Source organism: Scyliorhinus canicula, chromosome 3 (genome assembly GCF_902713615.1).
Source record: "Scyliorhinus canicula chromosome 3, sScyCan1.1, whole genome shotgun sequence".
NCBI classification, from domain to species: domain Eukaryota; kingdom Metazoa; phylum Chordata; class Chondrichthyes; order Carcharhiniformes; family Scyliorhinidae; genus Scyliorhinus; species Scyliorhinus canicula.
This window is the reverse complement of record NC_052148.1, coordinates 84,414,560-84,436,523: the sequence shown is the minus strand read 5'-3', so window position 1 is coordinate 84,436,523 and position 21,964 is coordinate 84,414,560. Positions and strand designations below refer to the sequence as shown.

General features: G+C 46.5%; 1 protein-coding gene across 20 annotated transcripts in view; it reads right to left on the bottom strand.

The window, feature by feature from the left end:
• The window catches only part of LOC119962769 (protein unc-13 homolog B-like), a 746,238-nt gene that overhangs the window by 173,921 nt on the left and 550,353 nt on the right, over nt 1-21,964 (bottom strand). For all 20 annotated transcript variants that reach the window (XR_005459949.1, XM_038790824.1, XM_038790825.1 and 17 more), the window contains one exon: nt 5,827-5,996. Coding sequence is in view for 19 of the 20 variants with exons in the window: in XM_038790824.1 (XP_038646752.1) it covers nt 5,827-5,996 (170 nt within the window). In the remaining variant the exon portion in view is untranslated. The remainder of the gene's footprint in view (nt 1-5,826; nt 5,997-21,964) is intronic.

Genomic DNA, 21,964 nt, shown 5'->3' with positions numbered 1-21,964 from the left:
GAAGTGGACCTAAGTAGGGTTATCTTTTAGAGGGTCGGTGCAGTCTCGATTGGCTGAATGTCCTCCTTCTGTACTGTAGTGATTCTAGAATATTTAACTTTTAGAAGAGATAAGCAAAATGTAAAAGCAGGAGGGATTGTTCTCGTCCCATATAATTGTGATATCATGGGCTGGATTCTCCGTTTCAGCAGCTAAGTGCGGACTCGAACGGAAAATCCACAGGAGGTTTGCAATGGAAAAATCAGCGCTGGCTCCTCACAGATTCCAGGGCCAGTGAGGAGCTAGCATCGGCACCGGGTGAAACTAATGGCACCCGCGCCGAAAACGGCGGGAGAATGGCCAGGTCCCTGACCACGCATGCGCACGGCTGACGACCTGCAGCAGTCACAGCATACAACATGGAGCCAGCTGTGCACGGACTCGACCCGCCATCCACGACCCCACAGCCCATCCCCACCAGTCCCCCCAGCCCTCGTGGAAGCCACCCCCGGCCAGCTGCACAGATCCCGGCCGGGCGTGACGGCACTGAACACAGTCCGCAGCCAATACGCTGGGTTTACGACCGCTGAGACCACACGTGTACCGCACCATCGAGAACTCGGCTCATCGGAGGCAGAGCATCGCAGAAGGGTCAGCTAAGGTCGTGCCAACGTCGTTGCGGCGGTGCATAGCGACAACATGATGACGGCATTTCCAAGGGGGCAGATCATGGCTGACCTGCGTCAAATCAACGGTGGCCCCGATTTGGCCGTCGGAGTCGAGTCTCCGCCTGATCGCCGATTATAATATCACTCCACCCAAACCTTATGATCTCCTGGGAGCGGCTAAAAACCCACACCGATTTGGGGAATAAACATTTGGGAAATGCTGCCAAATTCATAGTGAAAGAGACGGTAGTTGAGACACTGGGTGGGGTAAAAATTAATAATATAAGAGCATCAAAAAGGAAGGAGTAGACCATTCCACTTGCTGAACCTACTCCACCAATCTATAAAATCTTGGTTGATCTCACTTTCTAGCCAACATGCCCAAATTCCCTCATGGATTAAAAATCTTTTGAACTAAGCCGTGAATATTTTTTCAAATTCACTTATGGGATGTGGGCATTGCTGGTTAGGTCAGCATTTATTGCCCATCCCTAGTTGCCTTTCAGAAGGTGGTGATGAGTTGCCTTCTTGAACCGTTGCAGTCGGAGAGGTGTAGGTATACAATGTAGCACAATGAAAGAACGGCAATATATTTCCAAGTCTGGGAGGTGAGTGACTTGGAGGGGAACCTCCAGGTGGTGGGGTTCCTAGATATCTGCTGCTCTTGTCCTTCTAGATGGTAGTGGTCGTGGGTTTGGAAGGTGTTGCCTGAAGAACCTTGGTGAGTTACTGCAGTGCAACCTTTAGATGGTACACACGGCTGCCACTTTCCGTAGGTGGGGGAGTGTTTGAATGTTTGTGGAAGGGGGAGCAATCAAGCAGGCTGCTTTGTCCTGGATGGTCTCAGGCTTCTTCAGTATTTTTGGAGCTACACTCATTCAGACAAGTGGTAAGTATTCCATTACACTTCTGACTTCTGCCTTGTAGATGGTGGACAGGCTTTGGGGCTCAGGAGGTGAGTTATCCGCCGTAGGATTCCTAGCCTTTGACCTGCCTTGGTAGCCGCAGTATTAATATGGCTAGTCCAATTCAGTTTCAGATCAATGGTAACCCCCAGGATGTTGGATATATTCAATATCCGGCCTCCAATGTTCACTGGGATAGAGAATTCCAAAGATTAGCAATGCTAATTCCTCCTTTTTTCATTATTAAATGGGAGTCACTTATTCTGAAATATGCCCTCGAGTTTCAGATTCCCGACAATAGAAACATCAAACCCCCACAAATTCATGTGCTCCATAACAAGCAGGCATTAGAAAGTCTGGCTATACTTAAAAGTTATTGGGCCAGATCTTCCAATCATTGGCAATGCTGATTGTATCGCTGCTGACTACAGAGATAGTTGCTTGCTTATCTATTTGCAGACTTCCAGCTGGGATTCTGATCCAGATGGAACAATGAAGCATTGATCTATGAGGAGAAGGACAAAGACGAGCAGAACAGAGGACACAACCGCTTTAAACGACATCAATTGCCATATTGAGGTGAGTTTTGAAAGGTCTCAAATCTTTCAGTGTGTAGATGATTGGGGGAATGAGTGACTAAGTGAATGAGTAGTGGATATAGTTAGTTGGGTTGGGTACTAGGTAGTCAGGTAAGGGGTGGGTTTTGGATTGAGGGATGGGTAGTTGGGTTGGGGTAGGGTTGGTAGTGGAGTCTGATTGGCTGGCAGTCTCCAACCCCTCCAGGATCAGTGCTGCAGTGGCCAGAAGAGGTACTGCAATCACTGCCTGGCACTAGGTCTCAGGACCATTCCTAGGTTCCAGGGACAGCATGGTTGGGGAAGCTCTGGGAGGCGGGGGGCAGATGGGGGGGCAGTCAGGAGGGGATAAATCATGGAAGCAAGCTGGGGGAGGCAGAGCCCCCAGGTCCTGGAGGTGAGGACCCCCCAAATTTGAAGGGGCCTTCAGATTGAGAAGTCTGCCCCGTTCCTGCCCGAGATGGAGAATAGTTGGAGAATGGATTTCCCGCTGACCCTTTCTGCCCATGAGACAAATTAAAAACTGCACAGACAGCATGATATTCCAGGCTATATCCCCTTAACTGACTCATTAATTGTTGCCAGGCACACTGCCAATCTGTGCCCACCAACCAAAATATTGTGCAAGTGCGTGATGTTGGGATGTGTACCCAACATCATCACGCCCCATTTTACTAGCTTCTGGGTCAGGCGCACCTGCCCAGGACATCTAAAACTCCGCCCCTAGACTTGTGTGTACAGGGTACAACTTCAACTTCAAAACCTGCGGATGAGAAAAACATGGAAGTATTCTGAACTGTGAGGACATTTAGCATTCGATTTCAAGAGGACATAGACAGATTGGTGAAATGGGTGTACACATGGCAGATTAAAGTAATGCAGAGGAGAGTGATGTTATACAGATTGGGAGGAGGAACGAAGGGAAGCAGCATAAAATAAAGGAGACAATTCTAGATAGGGTACAGGAACAGAGAGATGAGGAGGTATGATATCACAATATATGTAGCAGGGCAGGTTGAGAAATCAGAATACAGGATCCAGGCTTTTCTTTTTAAAAAACTTTTCCAATTAAGGGGCAATTTTGCATGGCCAATCCACCTATCCTGCATATTTTGGGTTGTGGGGGTTGTGGGAGAATGTGCAAACTCCACATGGACAGTGACCTGGGGCCAGGATCGAACCTGAGTCCTCGGCGCCATGAAGCAGCAATGCTAACCACTGCGCCATGTGCTGCCAGCCCCTGCTTTCCTAGGGCAGGCTCCTCTTGTGCAGGGTCCTCCATAAGCAGGCCCTGTGCTTCCAGCCTCCGTGCGTCCACAACAGCAGCTGTGGCCAGGTAAATAGCAAGCATTTCTGGCTATATTCCGGAAATTAATTTGGGGGGGGGGGGGGGGGGGGGGGGACCCACCACCAGCCCTCAGCCATTCCCGCCGATATGCTGCCTTCCTGCACCCCTGTCCCCATCAGTGAATGGCACCGGGGAGCCTCTATCTGCGCCATCTGTCCCTGTCAACAGGTCTACCAGCGGCTGCCGCAACCCGTGTCACCGATAGGCTCTACGGCCCCTGTCTAGTTTCTCCAGTCGAGTCTACAGGAGGTGTCCACATTGGGTGGGACGTGTGTTATCCCGCCAGCAGGGTGCCACCTGGTTGTGCGATGGAGAGATCACCATGTGCCACCAATCGCCTCCATGCTTAGAGGCTTGTATGTGGGCATGTCCTACAGATGAGGGTGAGGCAGGGAAATGAGAGTCAGCTGAGAGCGTAACTACAGAGTGATGTGGCTCCTGGGTGTGACACACAGGTTGCGACAACCTGTTGGGGGCAGGATGAATGGGAGCAGGAGTGCAGTGGACAGGCTGGGCTTGGAGACAACTGACGGTCCTGCGGCGTGGGCTAGCTAATGTCATTGGTGATGCCTCTGCCCTGAGAGGGACAGTGTGGGAGGGAGGATGCCAAAGGCCATGGGCATGTGTCCTTTGGGGTGAGCTCTGCCATTCCTCTGCTTCCCCTGCACTGGGGCAGTGCTTCTAATGAGTGGCAGCATCTGGTGTGCCACTGATTGAGCTTCGCCATGCCCATCCCATTGATAGGACAGCTGAGATCTGTGGGGTTCCAGAGGGGTGGTCTGGGTGGGCTCCCAGATGACCAGAGTCTCTGTGAACATTTGCAGGGCACAGTGAACAGTCAGCAGAGTGAGTAGCCAGGGGCCTGTAACCAAATGAGTGTATTTAAAACAAATACTGCAGCAATGGCAGCCTGAGCCAGGCCACCCGATTCCAAGGAGGACACCCCGAATCCATGGAGCTGTCACCAAGTCCCTCCCCCCGGCCCTGGCAACCAACCCCCAGCAAGCGCTACAATTTTTAACAGTTTTTCAAATTTGGCTTACCTTCCCACTCCTGGTCAGAAGCCATGGTGCCCAGTGCTCGTTTGTAAATATCTGTAGTAAATTATGCATCCGTGTAATTTCTGCCTGAGGGGTGGAGCATCGCGGAGGCCCAGAGCATAGTAGGTCAAACAGATAAGTATCTTAAGAGGAAACAATTGCAAGGCTATGTGGAAAAGCCATATACTTGGACTAGCTGAGTTGCTCTTGCAGAGTTCGGAGAAAAGAACCACCTCCAAACATCTCACCAGTTCTGGCCTTTTCCAACTTTGAATTGTGAGCGCAGTGCCAAGGGGCACGGCATGAAGGGGGAACTGAGGGGGGCACCCACCATTAGTGACCCTATAGCGCGGTATTGCTCACTTGCTGTGATGGGCCAGCGATTGGTGGGGGCCTTTGCTGATGAGAGGGGGGGGGGTCTTTGCTGGAGAGAAGGGGGGTCCTGTAGGGTTATTCTGAGATAGGGGTCCCCTTTAAAAATGGAGCCCCGATCTTTGAGGATTCGGTGTTGCCGGCGTCTTTGGCCCCACACACCATATTTTCAGTGCGAATCCCCGCTGGCTCCAAAAATATTTATACATGAGGACGGATTGCATTCGGGATCATGTAGAACCATCTGGTGGGAATCACAACTTGTTTCCTGCCAGAGACCACACTTTGAACTTTTTTGGGAGAATTGTGCCCATTATTTTGTGTGTTACAGTCAACTGCCCTATGAATGCATCCTTTTCACTCACACTTTTGTTTCACAGCATGGAATTTTTAAATTTAGGAATGTACGCACGAGAATACCCATATCTCTCTCTTTGTCCACCTTCTTTAATGTTTTCCCTCAAGGGATATGAATGTTCAGCTTGCCCATAAGGCTAACAATGCACTTATTTAAATCATTCATCATTTGTCAGTCATGAGTCCAATCTTCCAATACATCTGATACTTTCATTCTCCAACTGGACCATAGCCCACCTGTGCCAACCTGATCCCTGACATTGCCAATTCTCTATGCTGACACGCTTATAATTCCCATACGAGGGTCAATGATTTTCAACTTAACACATCTCAGTTCAGTGACATGGCCTTAACCTCCAGTTCATCCATTCGTACAGCATTCTAATTGGTATTTCTTGATGCTGCATCACCTTGCCCTCCTGTTCACATTGTTTCAAATATCTTTGTGTGGCATCAAGCTACGGTGAGGCGGTATTAAAGTTCCTATGCCAACTTTAAACATTTAGCGTTTTGATAGCGTGATTGAAATTGTTGGAATTGACATGTGAAAGTGATCCCATTTCTCATTCTTCTTTTACTCACCAAGATTATACCAGACATCCATTTCACCACTTAGTGTCCGAACCTCAATAATAGTTTGTCCCAAGAAATCATCAGATTCTCGTTTCAGCCTCTGTTTAACACGTGATTTAATGTCATCATCCTCATCCCACACTCTTACTTTGATTCGATCAGAGGAATTGTGGCATTCACTGTGGGGAAAAAATAAAATTACATTTGTAGCGGATTTGCAGTGACACCAAACCATTTTTTGACATTTATTTGTTCATGGGATGTGGGAGTTTCTGGAAGGCCAGCATTGCCCTTGAACAGAGTAGCTTGCCAGGCCATTTCAGAGAGCAGTTAAGAGTCAGCCACATTGCTGTGGGTCCAGAGTGACATGTGGACTAGACAGGGTAAGAGCAGCTGATTTCCATAGAATCCATAGTACAGACGGAGGCCATTCAGCCTATCGAGTCTGCACTGACCCTCTGGAAGAGCACCCTATCTAGACCCATGCCATTGCCCTAACCCCATAACCCCACCTAACCTTTTGGACACTAAGGAGCAATTTAGCATGGCAAATCCACCTAACCTGCACATCTTTGGACAGTGGGGGGAAACCGGAGCACCCGGAGAGAACCCACGCAGACACGGGGAGAACTTGCAAACTCCATACACAGGTTGTCACCCAAGGCCAAAATTGAACTTGGGTCCTTGGCGCTGTGAGGCAGCAGTACTAACCACTGTGCCACCCCAAATTTCTTTCCCTAAAGAACATTAGTGAATCAGATGGGCTATTACAACAAACAATGATAGTTTCATGGTCACCATTACTGAGTTTAGCTTTCAATTCCAGATTTTAAAAAAATTAACTGAATTTAAATTCCACCGGCTGCCATGGTGGAATTTGAATCCTTGTCCCCAGAGCATTAGCTTGTGCCTATAGATTACCTAAGAACTAGGAGCAGGATTGGACAATTCAACCCCTCGAGCCTGCTCCGCCATTCAATACGATCATGGTTGATCTCATCTCGGTCTCAACTCCACTTTCCTGCCCACTCTTCATTACTCTTCAACCCATTACTAATTAAAAATGTCTATCTCCTTAAATTTACTCAAATTTACACAAAGTTCCGGCATCCACTGCACTCTGGGGTAGTGAATTCCACAGATTCACTACCCTTTGACAGAAGTAATTTCTCTTCATCTGTGTTTTAAATCTGCTACCTCTTATCCTAAAATTATGACCTCTTGTTCTAGATTTCCCTGCATGAGGAAGCACCGCTCTATATCTACTTTGTCAATACCTTTTATCATCTTATATACCTCAATTAAATCTCCTCTCATTCTTCCAAACTCTAAAGAGTATAGGCCTAAACTTCTCAATCTCTCTTCAAAAGACAAACGGCTCATCGATGGAATCAATCTAGTGAACCTCCTCTGAAGTGCCTCGATAGCAACTATATCTCTCCCCAAATTACAGTCCTCCAGGTGCGGTCTCACCAATGCCTTATACAGTTGCAGAAACACTTCCTTAATTTTATACTCTATCACTTTAACTACAAGAGCAAAATTCCATTTGCCTTCCTTATTACCTGCTGTACCTGCATAGTACGTTTCTGAGATTCATGCATGAGGACCCCAAGATCTCTCTGCACAGAGGCACTCTGAAGCTTCTAGCCATTTGGACAATAAGTTGCCTTTCAATTTTTGCAACGAAAATGGATAACCTCACACTAGCCACATTAAACTCCATCTGCCACATTTTGGCCCATTCACCTAATCTATCTCTATCCATTTGTAAATTTCTTACTTTCTCATTGCAATTTACTGTCCCACATATTTTAATGTCATCTGCAAATATGGCTATTGCACCCTCTATCCCTACATCCAACTCATTAATATATGTTGTAAATAGTTGGGGCCCAAGGACCGAACCCTGTGGCACTCCATTAGTTACATCTTGCCAACCAGAAAAAGATCCATTTATCCTGACTCTCTTGCCTTCAGTCGGTTAACCAGTCTTCTATCCAATAAATTACCCCTAATCCCATGTGATGTTTCCTAGTGTATTAACTTCTTGTGCGGCACCTTATCAAATGTCTTCTGGAAGTCCAGATATACTACATTTACAGGATGTCCATTTTCTACTTGGCTTGTTACATCTTTGAAGATCTCTGGCAAATTAGTCAAACACGATTTACCCTTCATACAACCATGCTGACTCTGATGGATTGCGTTTGACTTTCTAAATGTCCTATTGTAACTCCTTTAATAATGGATTGTAACAATTTCCCAATGACAGATGTTAAACGAACTGGTCTATAGGTTCCTACTTTCTGCCTCCCTCCCTTTTTGAATAAGGGTGTTACATTAGCATGTTTCAAATCCACTGGAACATTTCCCACATCCAGGGAATTTTGGAATATTACAACCAATGGATCTATATCTAATCTGCCACTTCCTTCAACACCTTAGGATGTAAGCCATCAGGCCCTGGGGACTTGTCTGCCTGCAATCCAAATAGTCTGTTGAGTACTATTTCCCTATTGGTGCTGATTGTTCTATTGCCTCTGAATTACCTGTTACTATTGAGATGGTACAAGCGTCGTCCACTGTGAAAACTGAAGCAAAATATTGACTTAGCGTCTCCACCATTTCTGTGTTCCCCATTATTAGCTCCCCAGTCTCATCCGCCAAGGGACCAACATTCACTTTAGCCACTCTCCCCTTTTATATACTTTTAGAAGTTTTTGCTATCTTTTTTCATATTTTGCACTCGTTTCCCTTCATAATTTATCTTTGCTCTTTTTATTACTGTTTTAGTAACCTTTTGTTGATCTTAAAAATATTCCCAAAACTTCCAACCTGCACTGGCCTTTCCAATATGGTATTCCTTTGTTTTTGTCTTTATGTTATCTTTTACTTCTTTGCTCAGTCATGTATTTTTTTCTCTTTCTTACAGTCTTTCTTCCTCTCCGGAATATATTTTAGTTCGGATAAATTGAATATCTCCTTAAACAACTGCCACTGTTCATCAACTATCCTACCTTTTAGTCTTCCTGTCCCAGTTCATTAAGGCCAAATCTGTCCTCATGACAATGCCATTACCCTTGTTTAACTCCAGAACGCTAGTGTCGGACTCCAATTTCTCACCCTCAAACTGAATTTGAAATTCTATCATGCTGTGATCACTCTTCCGGAGAGGATCCTTAACTATGAGATCATTAATGAATCCCTCCACATTGCATAATACCAAATGCAGAATAGCCTGCTTCCTGGTTGGTTCCACAACATATTTCTCCAAGAAACAAGCTCTAACACATTCAATGAACTCTCCCTCAAGGCTACCCTTTCTAATTTGATTAATCCAACCTATATGCATATTAAAATCACCCATGATTATTGTCGTATCTTTCTTACGAGTGTCCAATATTTCCTGGGCTTATAATGTGCCCCACTACGGTTTGGGGATCTATAGATTACTCCCACCAGGTACTTCTTTCCTTTCCTACTTCTAATTTCTACCCAGACTGATTCGATGTTGTGCCTATATCATTCATCACTGCAGCACAGATAACTTCCTTTACCAGCAAAGTTACACCACATCCTTTACCTTTCTATCTTCTGAAATACTGAGTACCCTTGGATATTCAATTCCCAGACTTCGTCTCCTTGTAACCACGTCTCTGTAATGGACACCAAATCATACCAGTTTGTCTCTTGTTGCATTAACTCATTAATTTTTCTTAGAATGATTTGTGCATTCAGACACAAAGCCTTTAAGTTTCTTCTATTATCAAATTTACCTATCCTTGTCAGACACAAAGCCTTTACATTTCCCTGCTCTCGTCTGATTCCTTGGTGCAATATTATTTCTCATGTTCTATCCCTCCCTTTTATTTTCTGGTAACAATCCAACTCACCATTAACCTGCACTCCTACCTTCTACTTTAACTTTGATTTTCCAATTTTCCGTACAACTGAACCATCCCCCCACTATTTATGACACTGCCACGAGGCCATTGTCCTGCAATATGGTTCAACAATCATTTTTCTGGCTCTTCAGTGAGTTTATTCAGTGAAAAGAAAAGATGTGCACACAGCAGAGGTACCAGTTTAACAACCAGTCAGAGAGTTAATTCCAAACAAAGGATGGCTAAATTCTAACCAAAACATCCTAAATAAGGGAGGAGATATTAATATTAATCACTAACCATCTACCCCCACTGGAAATGTAATTGAATGTCAAGAAATCATGGAATTTGGCCTTTGTTGTAATGTCTTCTCTGGTAGTTAGAGCATAGAACAGTACAGCACAGAACAGGCCCTTCAGCCCTCGATGTTGTGCCAAACAATGATCACCCTACTTAAACCCACATACCCAACAATCCCCCCCATTAACCTTACACTATGGGCAATTTAGCATGGCCAATCCACCCAACCCGCACATCTTTGGACCGTGGGAGGAAACCAGAGCACCCGGAGGAAACCCACGCACACACAGGGAGGACGTGCAGACTCTACACAGACAGTGACCCAGCCGGGAATCGAACCTGGGACCCTGGAGCTGTGAAGCATTGATGCTAACCACCATGCTACCGTGAGGCCCCTAAGTTAGTGGGGGTGGGGGGGGGGGGGGGGGGGGGGGGGGGCGGGGGGTGGAGGATATGCTTTCAAGAGAACAGGTAAAAGTGAAAAGCTGGTGAGGAAAAAGTGATGAAAACTTACAATATCTTCTATATTCAACTGAAGATTTTCATAACCTTTGAAACGTAAAGAAAAAGCTCCGACTGTGAGGCATTAAATCAATTTTACGTGAAATTTAACTAGCTGCATTAAATTGACTTGACTAAGAATTATTGGATATATACTTGAAAAGGAAAAAAAAAGCTGGGCTATGGGGTAAGAGTTGGAGAGCGAAACTAAATTGATAACTCTTTCAATAAGTCAGCACAGGCACAATACCTCCTGTACTCCGTTTTTTGTTATTCAGTTAGGAAGTGTGGGCGTCGCTGGTTAGCCCATTCCGAATTACCCTCGAGAAGGTGGTGGTGAGCTGTCTTCTTGAATAACTGCAGGCCATATGGTGTAGGTACACCCACAAAAAGGTGACAAGCCAAGTTGCGAGAGAGATATAAACAGTTTGCAAAGAAATATTGATAGGCAAAGTAAGTGGGCTTGTAAGAAAGGTACAGCAATAATCATGGGTAATTTTAATATGCACATACACTAATTTCTCAAATTGGCAAGGGTAGCCTCGAGGGAGAGTTCACTGAATTGTTACTGAATTGTTATGTTGTGGAACCAACCAGGGAGCAGGCTACTCTGGATTTGGTGTTGTGCAATGAGGAGGGATTAATTAATTAATTGTTGGTCTCATAGTTAAGGATCCTCGAGGGAATAGTGCCCATAGTGTGAGAGAATTCAGAATTCAGTTTGGGGGCCGGAAAGTGGAGCCCCTTACTAGCGTTCTCGAATTAAACAAAGGCAATTACATAGGCATGAGGATAGTTTTGGCCTGAGTAGAGTGGGCAGAAAGGCTAAAAGGTAGGACAGCTGGTGAGCAGTGGCAGTTGTTTAAGGAAATACTACGTTCAGTAAATACCCCTCCAGCTCACCTCAGCTGTCATAGCGCCTTATCTGTGGAGATTAGATTAAACTGCATTTGTTGTTTTTTCCTCTCCACTAATTGTTCTGGGATTAACTCTCCGTATACTTACGGTCTAGTTTTTCTCATTCCCTCCTTGCCTCCAGCTCTACATGGGCCTCGAAAGATATAATTTCTCCCCTAATTACAACCTTCAGCGTTTCCCATAGTGTCGAGGGAGAGACTTCCCCATTGTCAATGTTCAAGATATAATCTCAGATAGCCCCTGAGATCCTTGCACAGAACCCCATGTCTGCCAGCAGACCCACATCCATCTGCCACCCCTTTCGATGTCCCTTATCTATCACCAACTCCAGGTCCACCCAATGTGGGACATGGTCAGAAATGGCCACTGCTGAGTACTCAGATTTCTTCACCCCTGCCACTAGCGCTCGACTTGTAACAAATAGTCAATCCTGGAAAATACATTATGTACTGAAGAGAAAAAAAGAGACCTCTTTTTCTCCGGGTGTCCAAACCACCAAGGGTCTGGTACCCCATTTCCTCCATAAAAGCTGTTAATGCCTGAGCCATACCCCCTGGATTAGTGAACTTTGCCCAGAAAGATCTACCCTTGGGTCTAGCACACAATTCATGTCTCATCCCATAATAAGTTGGTGGGTGTCTTGATCCAGTATCGCTGCCAGCAGCCGTTTCATGTACATAGTATCATGTACATCCCAATTCAGGGCGTAAAGATACTCAATTCCTCATAACTAAAATATATTCCAGAGAGGGGTTAATAAAAACATTCAGGCTAAGCAAAGAGGTCTGTTTTTTAATAATCTTTATTGTCACAAGTAGGCTTACATTAACACTGCAATGAAGTTACTGTGAAAAGCCCCTAGTTGCCACATTCCGGCGTCTGTTTGAGTACACAGAGGGAGAATTCAGAATATCCAATTCACCTAACAGCACGTCTTTCAGGACTTGTGGGAGGAAACCGGAGCATCCGGAGAAAACCCACGCAGACACAGGGAGAACGTGAAGACTCCACAGTTAAGGAGAATATAAAGACAAAAACTAATGTATACCATATTGCAAAAGCCAGTGGCAGGCTGAAAGACTGGGAAACTTTCAAACATAAACAAAGAATTACTACAAAAAGTAATAAAAAGAGATAAGGTAAATTACAAAAGAAAGCTAGCACAAATTATCAAAAAGGATAGCAAAAGCTTCTGTAAGTACGTAAAAGGGAAGTGTCGCTAAAGTGGAAGTTGGTGCCTTAGAAGATGAAAACAGAGAGTTAATAGTGGGGAACACAGAAATGGCGGAGATGCTAAATCAATATTTTGTCTCAGTTTTCACAGTGGAGGACACGAATGCCACCCCTATTTGGATTGAAGGCAGACAAGTCCCCAGGGCCTGATGGCCGACATCCTAAAGTGTTAAAAGAAATGGCAGCAGAGATAGTAGATCTATCAGTTACAATATTCCAAAATTCCCATAGAACGGGAAGATTTCCGTGGATTGGAAACATGCTAATGTAATGCCCTTATTCAAAAAGGGAGGGAGGCAGAATGTAGGAAATTACAGACCAGTTAGTTGTTTGGAAATCCATTATTAAGGAAGTAATGTCAGGACATTTAGAAAGCCAAAACGCAATCCATCAGAGTCAGCAAGGTTTTATGAAGTGTAAATTATGTTTGACTAATCTGCTGGAGTTCTTTGATGATGTAACATGCCAAGTGGATAATGGAGATCCTATAGGTGTAGAATATCTGGACTTTTGGAACGTGTTTGATAAGGTGCCGCACAGAAGGTTAATACACAAAGTTAGATCATATGGGGTTAGGGGTAATTTATTAGCTTGGGTAGAAGACTGGTTGACGGACAGAAGACAGAGAGTCGGGATAAATGCCTCTTTTTCTGGATGGCAAGATGTAACTAGTGGGGTGCCACAGGGTTCGGTCCTTGGGCCCTAACTATTTACAATCTACACAAACTACTTGGATACAGAGTTCAAAGTTTTTATAGCCAAATTTGCAGATGACACTAAAATAGGTGGGACAGTAAGTTACAATGAGGAAATAAGAATATTACAAATGGATAGAGATAGGTAGGGTAAGTGGGTCAAGATGGAGTTCAAAGAATGTAAGTGTGAGGCCATCCATTTTGGTCGAAAAAATGGAAAGGCAACATATTATCTAAATGGGGAGAAACTTTGGGGTGCTCTGATGCAGAGCGATCTCATGCATAACTAGCATGCAGGTACAGCAGGTAATAAAGAAAGTGAATGGAATATTGGCATTAATAACTAAAGGAATAGAGTATAAAGGTAAGTAAGTGTTGCTACAACGGTACAAGGCATTAGTGAGACCACACCTGGAATATTGTGCATAGTTTTGGTTCCCTCATTTGAGGAACGATGTAGTGGCATTGGAGGCAGTTCAAAAGAGATTCACTCGATTGATTACAGAGATGAGGAGTTTGTCTTATGAAGAAAGATTGAACAGTTTAGGCCTATATTCTCGAGAGTTTAAAAGAATAAGGGGAGATCAAATCGAGGCATACATGATGATATAAGGTATGGATAAAGTAGACGGGGAGTGGATGCTTCCTCTAGAAGGAGAGGTGATAGTCTCAGGATAAGAGGTAGCAAATTTAAAACAGAGATGAGGAGAAACCACTTCTCCCAAAGAGTTGTGAATCTGTGGAATTTCCTACCCCAATGTGCGGTGGATGTTGGCACAGTTGGTACAACACCCTGGGCTAGTCCGTGGTCAATCCCAGCCCCACATGTCCCGGAATCCCAACACAAGTTATTTTTTTTTAAATTTAGAGTACCGAATTATTGCTTTCCCAATTAAGGGTCAATTTAGTGTGGCCAATCCACCTAACCTTCACATCTTTTGGTTGTGGGGGTGAAACCCACGCAGACACGGGGAGAATGTGAAAACTCCACACAGTCAGTGACCCAGGGCCGGGATTGAACCCAGTCCTCAGTGCTATAGACAACAGTGCTAACGACTGTGCCACCGTGCCGTCCACCAACACAAGTAAATTAACCAAAAGTTTGTATGATGTTTCTGAGATCGTTGGCCCTTGACAGCTCCAATGACTTACAGGCACCATATTTGTGAGTGAAACATAACAACTGATTATTCATAACAACAATAGAGATAAGGCATGCAATAATTATACCAGAATAATGGCCAGCGAATCTACCACTTCTCTTTTACCGTCCCACCCTCCATGTAAACACACACAAGACATACACATGCAGGGGGAGGCGGATGGGAAAAATGAAAGAGGATTAATGCGAGATGGAAGATGACTCTGCTTCGGATGTTGTTTTTTCAGTTGACTATTCTCCCAGGATGCGGAGTGAGGAGAAGCACCGGTTTGGCTGGAACATACAGTCTGAATCCCCAGACTGGGATTCACTCTGGGGAGTCACTTTCACTTTTATTAACCTGGGCCTTCACGCAGAAGATCCACCTCAGATCTGTGTAATTCTTAATTGTTTCCAACTCCTCCAGAATGTCCCCAGCTTTACTGATGAAAAACAGAGGGCGGGATTCTCTCAGCCCGCGCCGGTTTGGAGAATCGCCGGGCCGGGCGCGATTCGCGCGACGTCGGTCTGCCGATTCTTCGGTGAGGGGGAATCGGCTTCATTGGCACCGGCGCGGTCGGGGCTGGGTCGGGACCCACTCTATGCGGCCACCCCCGCCGATTCTCCGCCCGGGATGAGCCGAGTGGCCGCCAAGGAAGCCCGAGACCGGCTGGCGCCATTCACATGTGGTCTTACCCGGCAGGACCTCGGCGTCCATCCTGTGGGGGGGGGGGGGGGGGGGAGATCTGACTTCAGGGGGTGCCTCCACCGTGGCCTGGCCCATGATCGGGGCCTACCGATTGGCAGGCCGGCCTCTCCTGGTGGGGCCTCTTTTACTCTGCGCCAGCCCTTGTCGCCCTACGCCATGTTGCGTCGAGGCCGACGCGAAGAAGGAAGCTACCGCTCATGCGCAAGTTCCCGCCGGTCGAAGCGCGCATGCAGGTCACAGCGTGCAAGCGCAGACCCGTGCTGCCCATTTGACACCGGTATCGGCAGCTGGAGCGGCGTTAGTCGCTCCAGTGCTGTGCCGGTCCCCTGTAGGGCAGAGGATCGCTACACTTAGCGGTCCGATGACGCTGTCGTTAAATTCTCCGATTTTAAAGAGGGTTCTTTAAACACCTGGGCCTGCCTGCAGCTGTTGCTGGACTGAACCTTTTGCTGGTCAATCTGGCGTAGAGAGAGAAAGGTCTTTGACTTGAATCGTTAGACTGAATTCATCAGGTAAGAGAGAGACCAGGGCTTCTTGATCAAAACAAAATACTCACAGGCTGGATAGAGGGGAAAATCTGGCTGCACCGTTGACCTGGAGTGAGCTCCAGTCGAGCTGTTAGAGAGAGTTCTAGCCTTTTTAGGGAGATACAAAACTCCAAAGAGCTTCCATCTATGCTGAGTTCAAACCAAAACTAACTTGTAAACAGTCTCGCAGAGAAAAGGAACATTTCAGAACAGTGACTACCAATCAGCGTAGATGGCCAGCTGAGAGCTCGGCAAAGTAAGCAGCTCACTGGCCGACAGCCAATTCCATCAAGTTGAGTCATCAATGTCAGTACATCTGGCTGGATTCCTTTTTATAAATTTTTTAAAAAAGTAAATTGAGAGTACCCAATTCATTTTTTCCAATTAAGGGGCAATTTTTTAGCGTGGCCAATCCACCTAGCCTGCACATCTTTGGGTTGTGGGAAGAGGGAAAAGTTACAGTCCGCCCCTCCAAAAAAAAATAGACGGTGGGCGGGGGGCGAATACCCAAATACTCCCTTACAATCTTATAGAATCAGAGAGTTTGCATTGTAGAAGGAGGCGAAGCTGCCCATCGAGTCTGCACCTGTCCTTGGATAGAGCACCCCACTTAAGCCCACGCCTCCACCCAGTAACCCTGTAACCCCAGCCAATCTTTTTGGACACTAAGGACAATTTATCATGGTCAATCCACCTAACCTGCACATCTTTGGACTGTGGGAGGAAACCGGAGCACCCGGAAGAAACCCACGCAGACACGACAAGAGCACGGAGACTCCGCACAGATAGTGACCCAAGCCGGGAATCGAACCTGGGACCCTGCAGCCGTGAAGCAACTGTGCTAACCACTGTGCTACCGTGCTGCCCGGTTTTGAACCAGTAACTTGAAAAAGAATACACAACTTGAAGAAACAACAATCAACGACAAACAAGATGAAAAGAACTCCCCAACGCGCCGATAACAAACAAAAACTGTACCCTCCAACCTTTTCAGATGCAGCGCCCTCCTTTTATACCAACTCTTAGATCTCCCTGAGCTTATGGTCTCTTATATATTTGTTTGCCTCTTCTGGCATTTTGAGGTAGTATTCTCAGTCTTCAAAAGTGACCTACAGTTTCGCAGAGTATATAACCCAAACCAAATTTTCTACCGGTATAGTACCGCCTTGAACACGTTGCAGCCCGCACGCCTCTTCGCCAGTTCTGTCCCTATATCCTGGTAAATGTGAACCCGGTACCCTTCCCATTCGCAATCACGCTTCTCCCTGGCCCAATACAAGATTTTTCCTTTTCCAGAAATTTGTGCATCCGCACAATCATCGCCCTTGGCAGCTCCCATGCTCTCGTCCTTTGCCTGAAGGACCTGTGCCCGATCCACTTCTGGGGTCCTTTCCAGCACTCCTGGCTCCTCCAGCCCGACCAATATTTTTGTCACATATTTTGTGGCACTCGTCTTCTCCACGTCTTCTGGCAGCCCCACAATTCAAAGGTTCTGCCCTCTGGACCTATTGTCGTGTACCTCAAACTTCACCTTGAACGATTTACATAGGTCCCCCAGGGTTCCCACCTCCAGGGATATGATCCAATCACTTTGATGAGGAACCACCGCCTCCACTTCTCGCAGCTTTGCTCCTTGTGCCTCAAGGCACTTTTCCACGCAGTCCATTGTTACCTGCAGAAGTGCTACTGTACCCTCGATGGCCCTCGACCAGTCCACTTGCATTTCTCTCCTCTTGTGCCAGAGTTTGTCCTTAATAAATGCCATTAATTGCTCCGTCTGAACATTTCCCTCAGATGCCATTTTATCAGGTTTGGCTGCGTCTCGAGTTCCCTCCACTTTTTCGACAGGGTTTTTAAGCGGTTTCTGCCAGGTCTGATAGGTTACTGGCATAACAGTCCCAGGGAGTGCTCTGTATTCTTCAACTTTTGCGCCCTTTTTTTCTTGGAGTTGATCCGTTATCGGGGTTTAAAATGCAGAAACTGATGTTTCCAAGTTAGAGCTGTCCTGTTTGCGGCCGGATGCACTAAGCTCCTCGGCATTAACTGCAGTTCTTTGAAATTTTTTTATATCCTCTACTGTGAAGATAGAGGCAAAATATTGGTTCAGTGGCTCCGCCATCTGTGTTCCTCATTATTACCTCACCAGTATTGTCCTCTAAAGGATCAACATTTACTTTAGCTAATCTCTTCCTCTTTGTATACTTAGAGAAGCTCTTGGTATCAGTGTTTATGTTTTCTGCTAGTTTCCTTTCGGAGTTCATCTAAGCTTTCTTGACTTTATTTTCAGTAGCTTTTTGCTGACCCCCAAAGTTCTCCCAATCCTCCAGCTTACCACTAGCTTTTGCAGTATCGTATGCCCCAATTTTTGCCTTCCTGTTCTCCTTAACTTCCTTGTTTAGCCTTGGAACATTTTTCTCCCTTTTACAATTTCTGTTCCTCTCAAGAATATATTTTAATTGAGAGGTGCTTATTATCTCCCTGAAAATCCATTGTTCCTCAACTGTCCTAGCCTCAATTATTTGTGCCCAGTCTACTTGGGCCAACTCTTTCCTCAGGCCCATTACCATGGCCCAATACTAAAACTCTAGCGTGGCTCATGTTCAATCTGAATGTGAAATTCTAGCGTGCTGTGATCACTCCTTCCAAGAGGATTTTTAACGACAAGACTACTGATCAACTCGTCTTCATTACATAATACTAAATCTAAAATAGCCTGCTCCCTGATTGGCTCCATAACCTATTGCTCTAAGAAACAATCCCTCATGCACCCTCTGAAATCTCCCTCGAGGTTACCCTTGCCAATTTGATTAATCCAGTCAATATGGATTTACAATGGCGTTGAGGTTTCAGCATTACAACAACTCAGAGTGCCAAATCACAGATAATTAAAGGATAAGAAAATCACCATGTCTGTGTAGCTCTCAGCACATTGGAAGAGGCTTCTGCATTAACTGTGACAACGTGAAGTGAAACATGAATAAAAAAATAGATAAAAATTAAAATCCTATAAACATAGTGTATGATACAGACATGATGTGGAGATGCCGGTGTTGGACTGGGGTGAGCACAGTTAGAAGTTTTACAACACCAGGTTAAAGTCCAATAGGTTTGTTTCAAACACGAGGGGCGAGATTCTCCGCAAATGCGGAGAATCGTAAAGGCTGCCGCAGGACAGGCCGTGACCCACGGCAGCCTTCACGGCCACTTCCTGGGCCGATTCTCCCCCCCGGGCGGTGCTAGGAGCGCGGCCCCGTGCGTCACGGCCGCACGTCAAGCGTCACGCCGGATGACGCGGCCGATGACGTCAGCTGCGCATGCGCAGGTTGGACAACGCCACCCACGCATGCGCGGTTGGCGTCTTTTCCCTCAGCCGCCCCGCAAGACGTGGCGGCTTGATCTTGCTGGGCGGCGGAGGGGAAAGAGTGCGTCCATTTTGGACGCAGGCCCGACGATCGGTGGGCACCGATCGTGGGCCTGTCCCCTCCGGAGCACAGTCGCGGTGCTCCCGTCCCAATCGGGCCACTGGATGCCCCAAACGGGCATCCGGCGCCCGTTCCACAAATGCAGCGACCAGGTGTGGTTGCTGCCGTGGTCAAACGGGCGTGAAGGCCCGGCCGCTCGGCCTCGGAGAATCGCCGCTCGTCGTAAAAAACGGCGAGTGCAAGTACACCACCAGCCCGGTAGTGGTGGCGACCTTGCGGATATGGGGCCAGTGGAGGAGGCATGTAGGGGAGATGGGGGCGTCTGTCTGGGCGCCAATCTGCGACAACCATCGGTTTGCCCCCGGGATTATGGATGGGGGGTTCCGAGTATGGCGGCGGGTGGGGGTGGGAAGGGTGGGTGATATGTTCCTGGAAGGGAGCTTTGCGAGTTTGAGGAGCTTGGAGGAGAAATTTGGGTTGGTAAGGGGAAATGACTTTAGATACCTACAGTTGCGGGACTTTGTTCGTAGACAGATCCCATCTTTCCCACGCCTCCCGCCAATGGGGATCCTAGACCGAATAGTCTCTAGGAGGGAAGAAGGGGAGGGTAGAGTCTCGGGTATTTATAAGGTGCTCATGAGGGAGGAAGGGTCCCAGACAGAGGAACTGAAACTTAAATGGGAGGAGGTGCTAGGTGGGGAAATGGAGGACGAGCTGTGGGCAGAGGCCCTGAGTAGGGTAAATTCGACCGTGACATGTGCTGGCTCGGGCTGATTCAATTTAAGGTCGTTCACCGGGCCCATATGACGGTGGCTCAGATGAGCAAATTCTTCGGGATAGAGGACAAATGCGCTAGGTGCGCGGGAGGACCAGCGAACCACATTCACATGTTTTGGGCATTCCCTAAGCTTAGGGGGTACTGGGAGGGTTTTGCGGGGGTCATGTCCTGGGTGCTAAAAACAAGGGTGGTGATGAGTCCAGGGGTGGCAATTTTTGGGGTTTCGGAAGACCCGGGGGTCCAGGGGGAGAAAGAGGCCGATGTTTTGGCCTTTGCTTCCCTGATAGCCCGGCGACGTATACTATTGGCGTGGAGGGACTCAAAGCCCCCGAAGACTGAGTGGTGGCTTGCGGACATCTCGAGTTTCCTGGGTATGGAAAAAATTAAGTTCGCCTTGAGGGGATCTGAACAGGGGGTCGCCCGGAGGTGGCAACCATTTATTGACTTCTTTGCGGGAGAGTGAGCGTCAGCAGGGGGGGGAGGTAGAGTAGAGTAGGAGGAAAAATATGGCGGGTAGTACCGGTGGGAGAGAAGCGGGCTTGTGCAATATGTTATGATGGAAGTATTGAAAGTACGTGGATGTTTGCACATTTTTGCCTTTTTTGCTTTCTTTCTGATGATGTCTGTAACTGTTTATAAAGCCAAAAACTACCTCAATAAAATTGTTTATTGAAAAAAAACGGCGAGTGCCGATTCGTGCCGTGGGTCAGGCGGTGTGGTGGTGGTGGTGGGGGGGGGGGGGGGGGGGGGGGGGGGGGGGGGAGGGGGGGGGGGAGGGGGGGGGGGAGAGAGAGAGAATAGCGGGAGGGCGTGAAAAATGTCGGGAGGCCCTCCTGCTATTCTCCCACCCAGCGTGTGGGGGGCGGAGAATCGCGCCCGAGCTTTCGGAGCACTGCTCTTTCCTCAGGTGAATCATCTGAGGAAGGAGCAGTGCTCCGAAAGCTCGTGTTTGAAACAAACCTGTTGGACTTTAACCTGGTGTTGTAAAACTTCTTATTGTGATATAGACAACCAGTCTGTCCAGAAAAAGCCATAGTAATTTCTACCCCAAACCCAGAGTGCTCACCATGTCCTCTTCCAAGGGCAATCAATATTTCTGGAACAGTCCACTCTTCGCTTTCTTTAATGCAAGTGTAACTTAAAGCCCAAAATGGAAAGCATGTCAGTTGGAATTCTTAATTAAATGGGATGAAAACTCAATGGATCTACCCTTTTCTTGTTGGAGCAAATTCCTCACCGCAGTGGTGTTGGAATTACACTGCTCCTCCAGGCTCGCACTAAACTGGTCATCCAAATGATTTATAACTTTGATCCTAAATCAGAGTGGAAGCTATCCGTAAGTCCAAAGGCAAATGTGCACCATTTCTATATAGCATCTTTCTCAAAAAGGAAAGAACAAAATTAAAACTAGAGTGCATAGTATCACAGTGACTATCAACATGCTGCCATACAATGTAGCAATCATTATAAAGTAATAATAGGCTGAGTGAATCATGCAAATTAAATGCATTGTATCAGGCTATTTTTAAGTGCAAGATTATCAAAGCATGAACAGTCTTCTTTGTGTCAGGCTGAAAGCATCAAACAAAATGAGAGCTGACAGATGATATAGTTGTGCCGAAACAAAGAACAGAAAGTAAAACCTAATGTGGATGGTACAATTTGCAGAGTCAGAATTCAAAAGCAGAAAATGTATATGAACTCTAATTGGCTTTATTGGTTGGCCAATTGGAGTATGAGCTCCCTCAATGATAGCTCATTGAGGGGGCCCATATAATCACCTGTGTAGGCTTTGTGAGCAGTCTTAAGCTGACTGGACTGCTAGCAGCACTGTTTATAGCTGCTCCTGTAATATCGTTGTTGTAAATATATATTGGTGTGGTGACGGAACTCCTGCCTCCCGTGGATTACTACATACGTGTTATCATGGTGATTCAGTAACGTGTTCACTTGCCAGATTCCAAAGCTTCACGGGCTTGGTATAGCATGTACAACATTGCTATTACTTTAAACTGCAAGTTCAATTTCAAACTTCT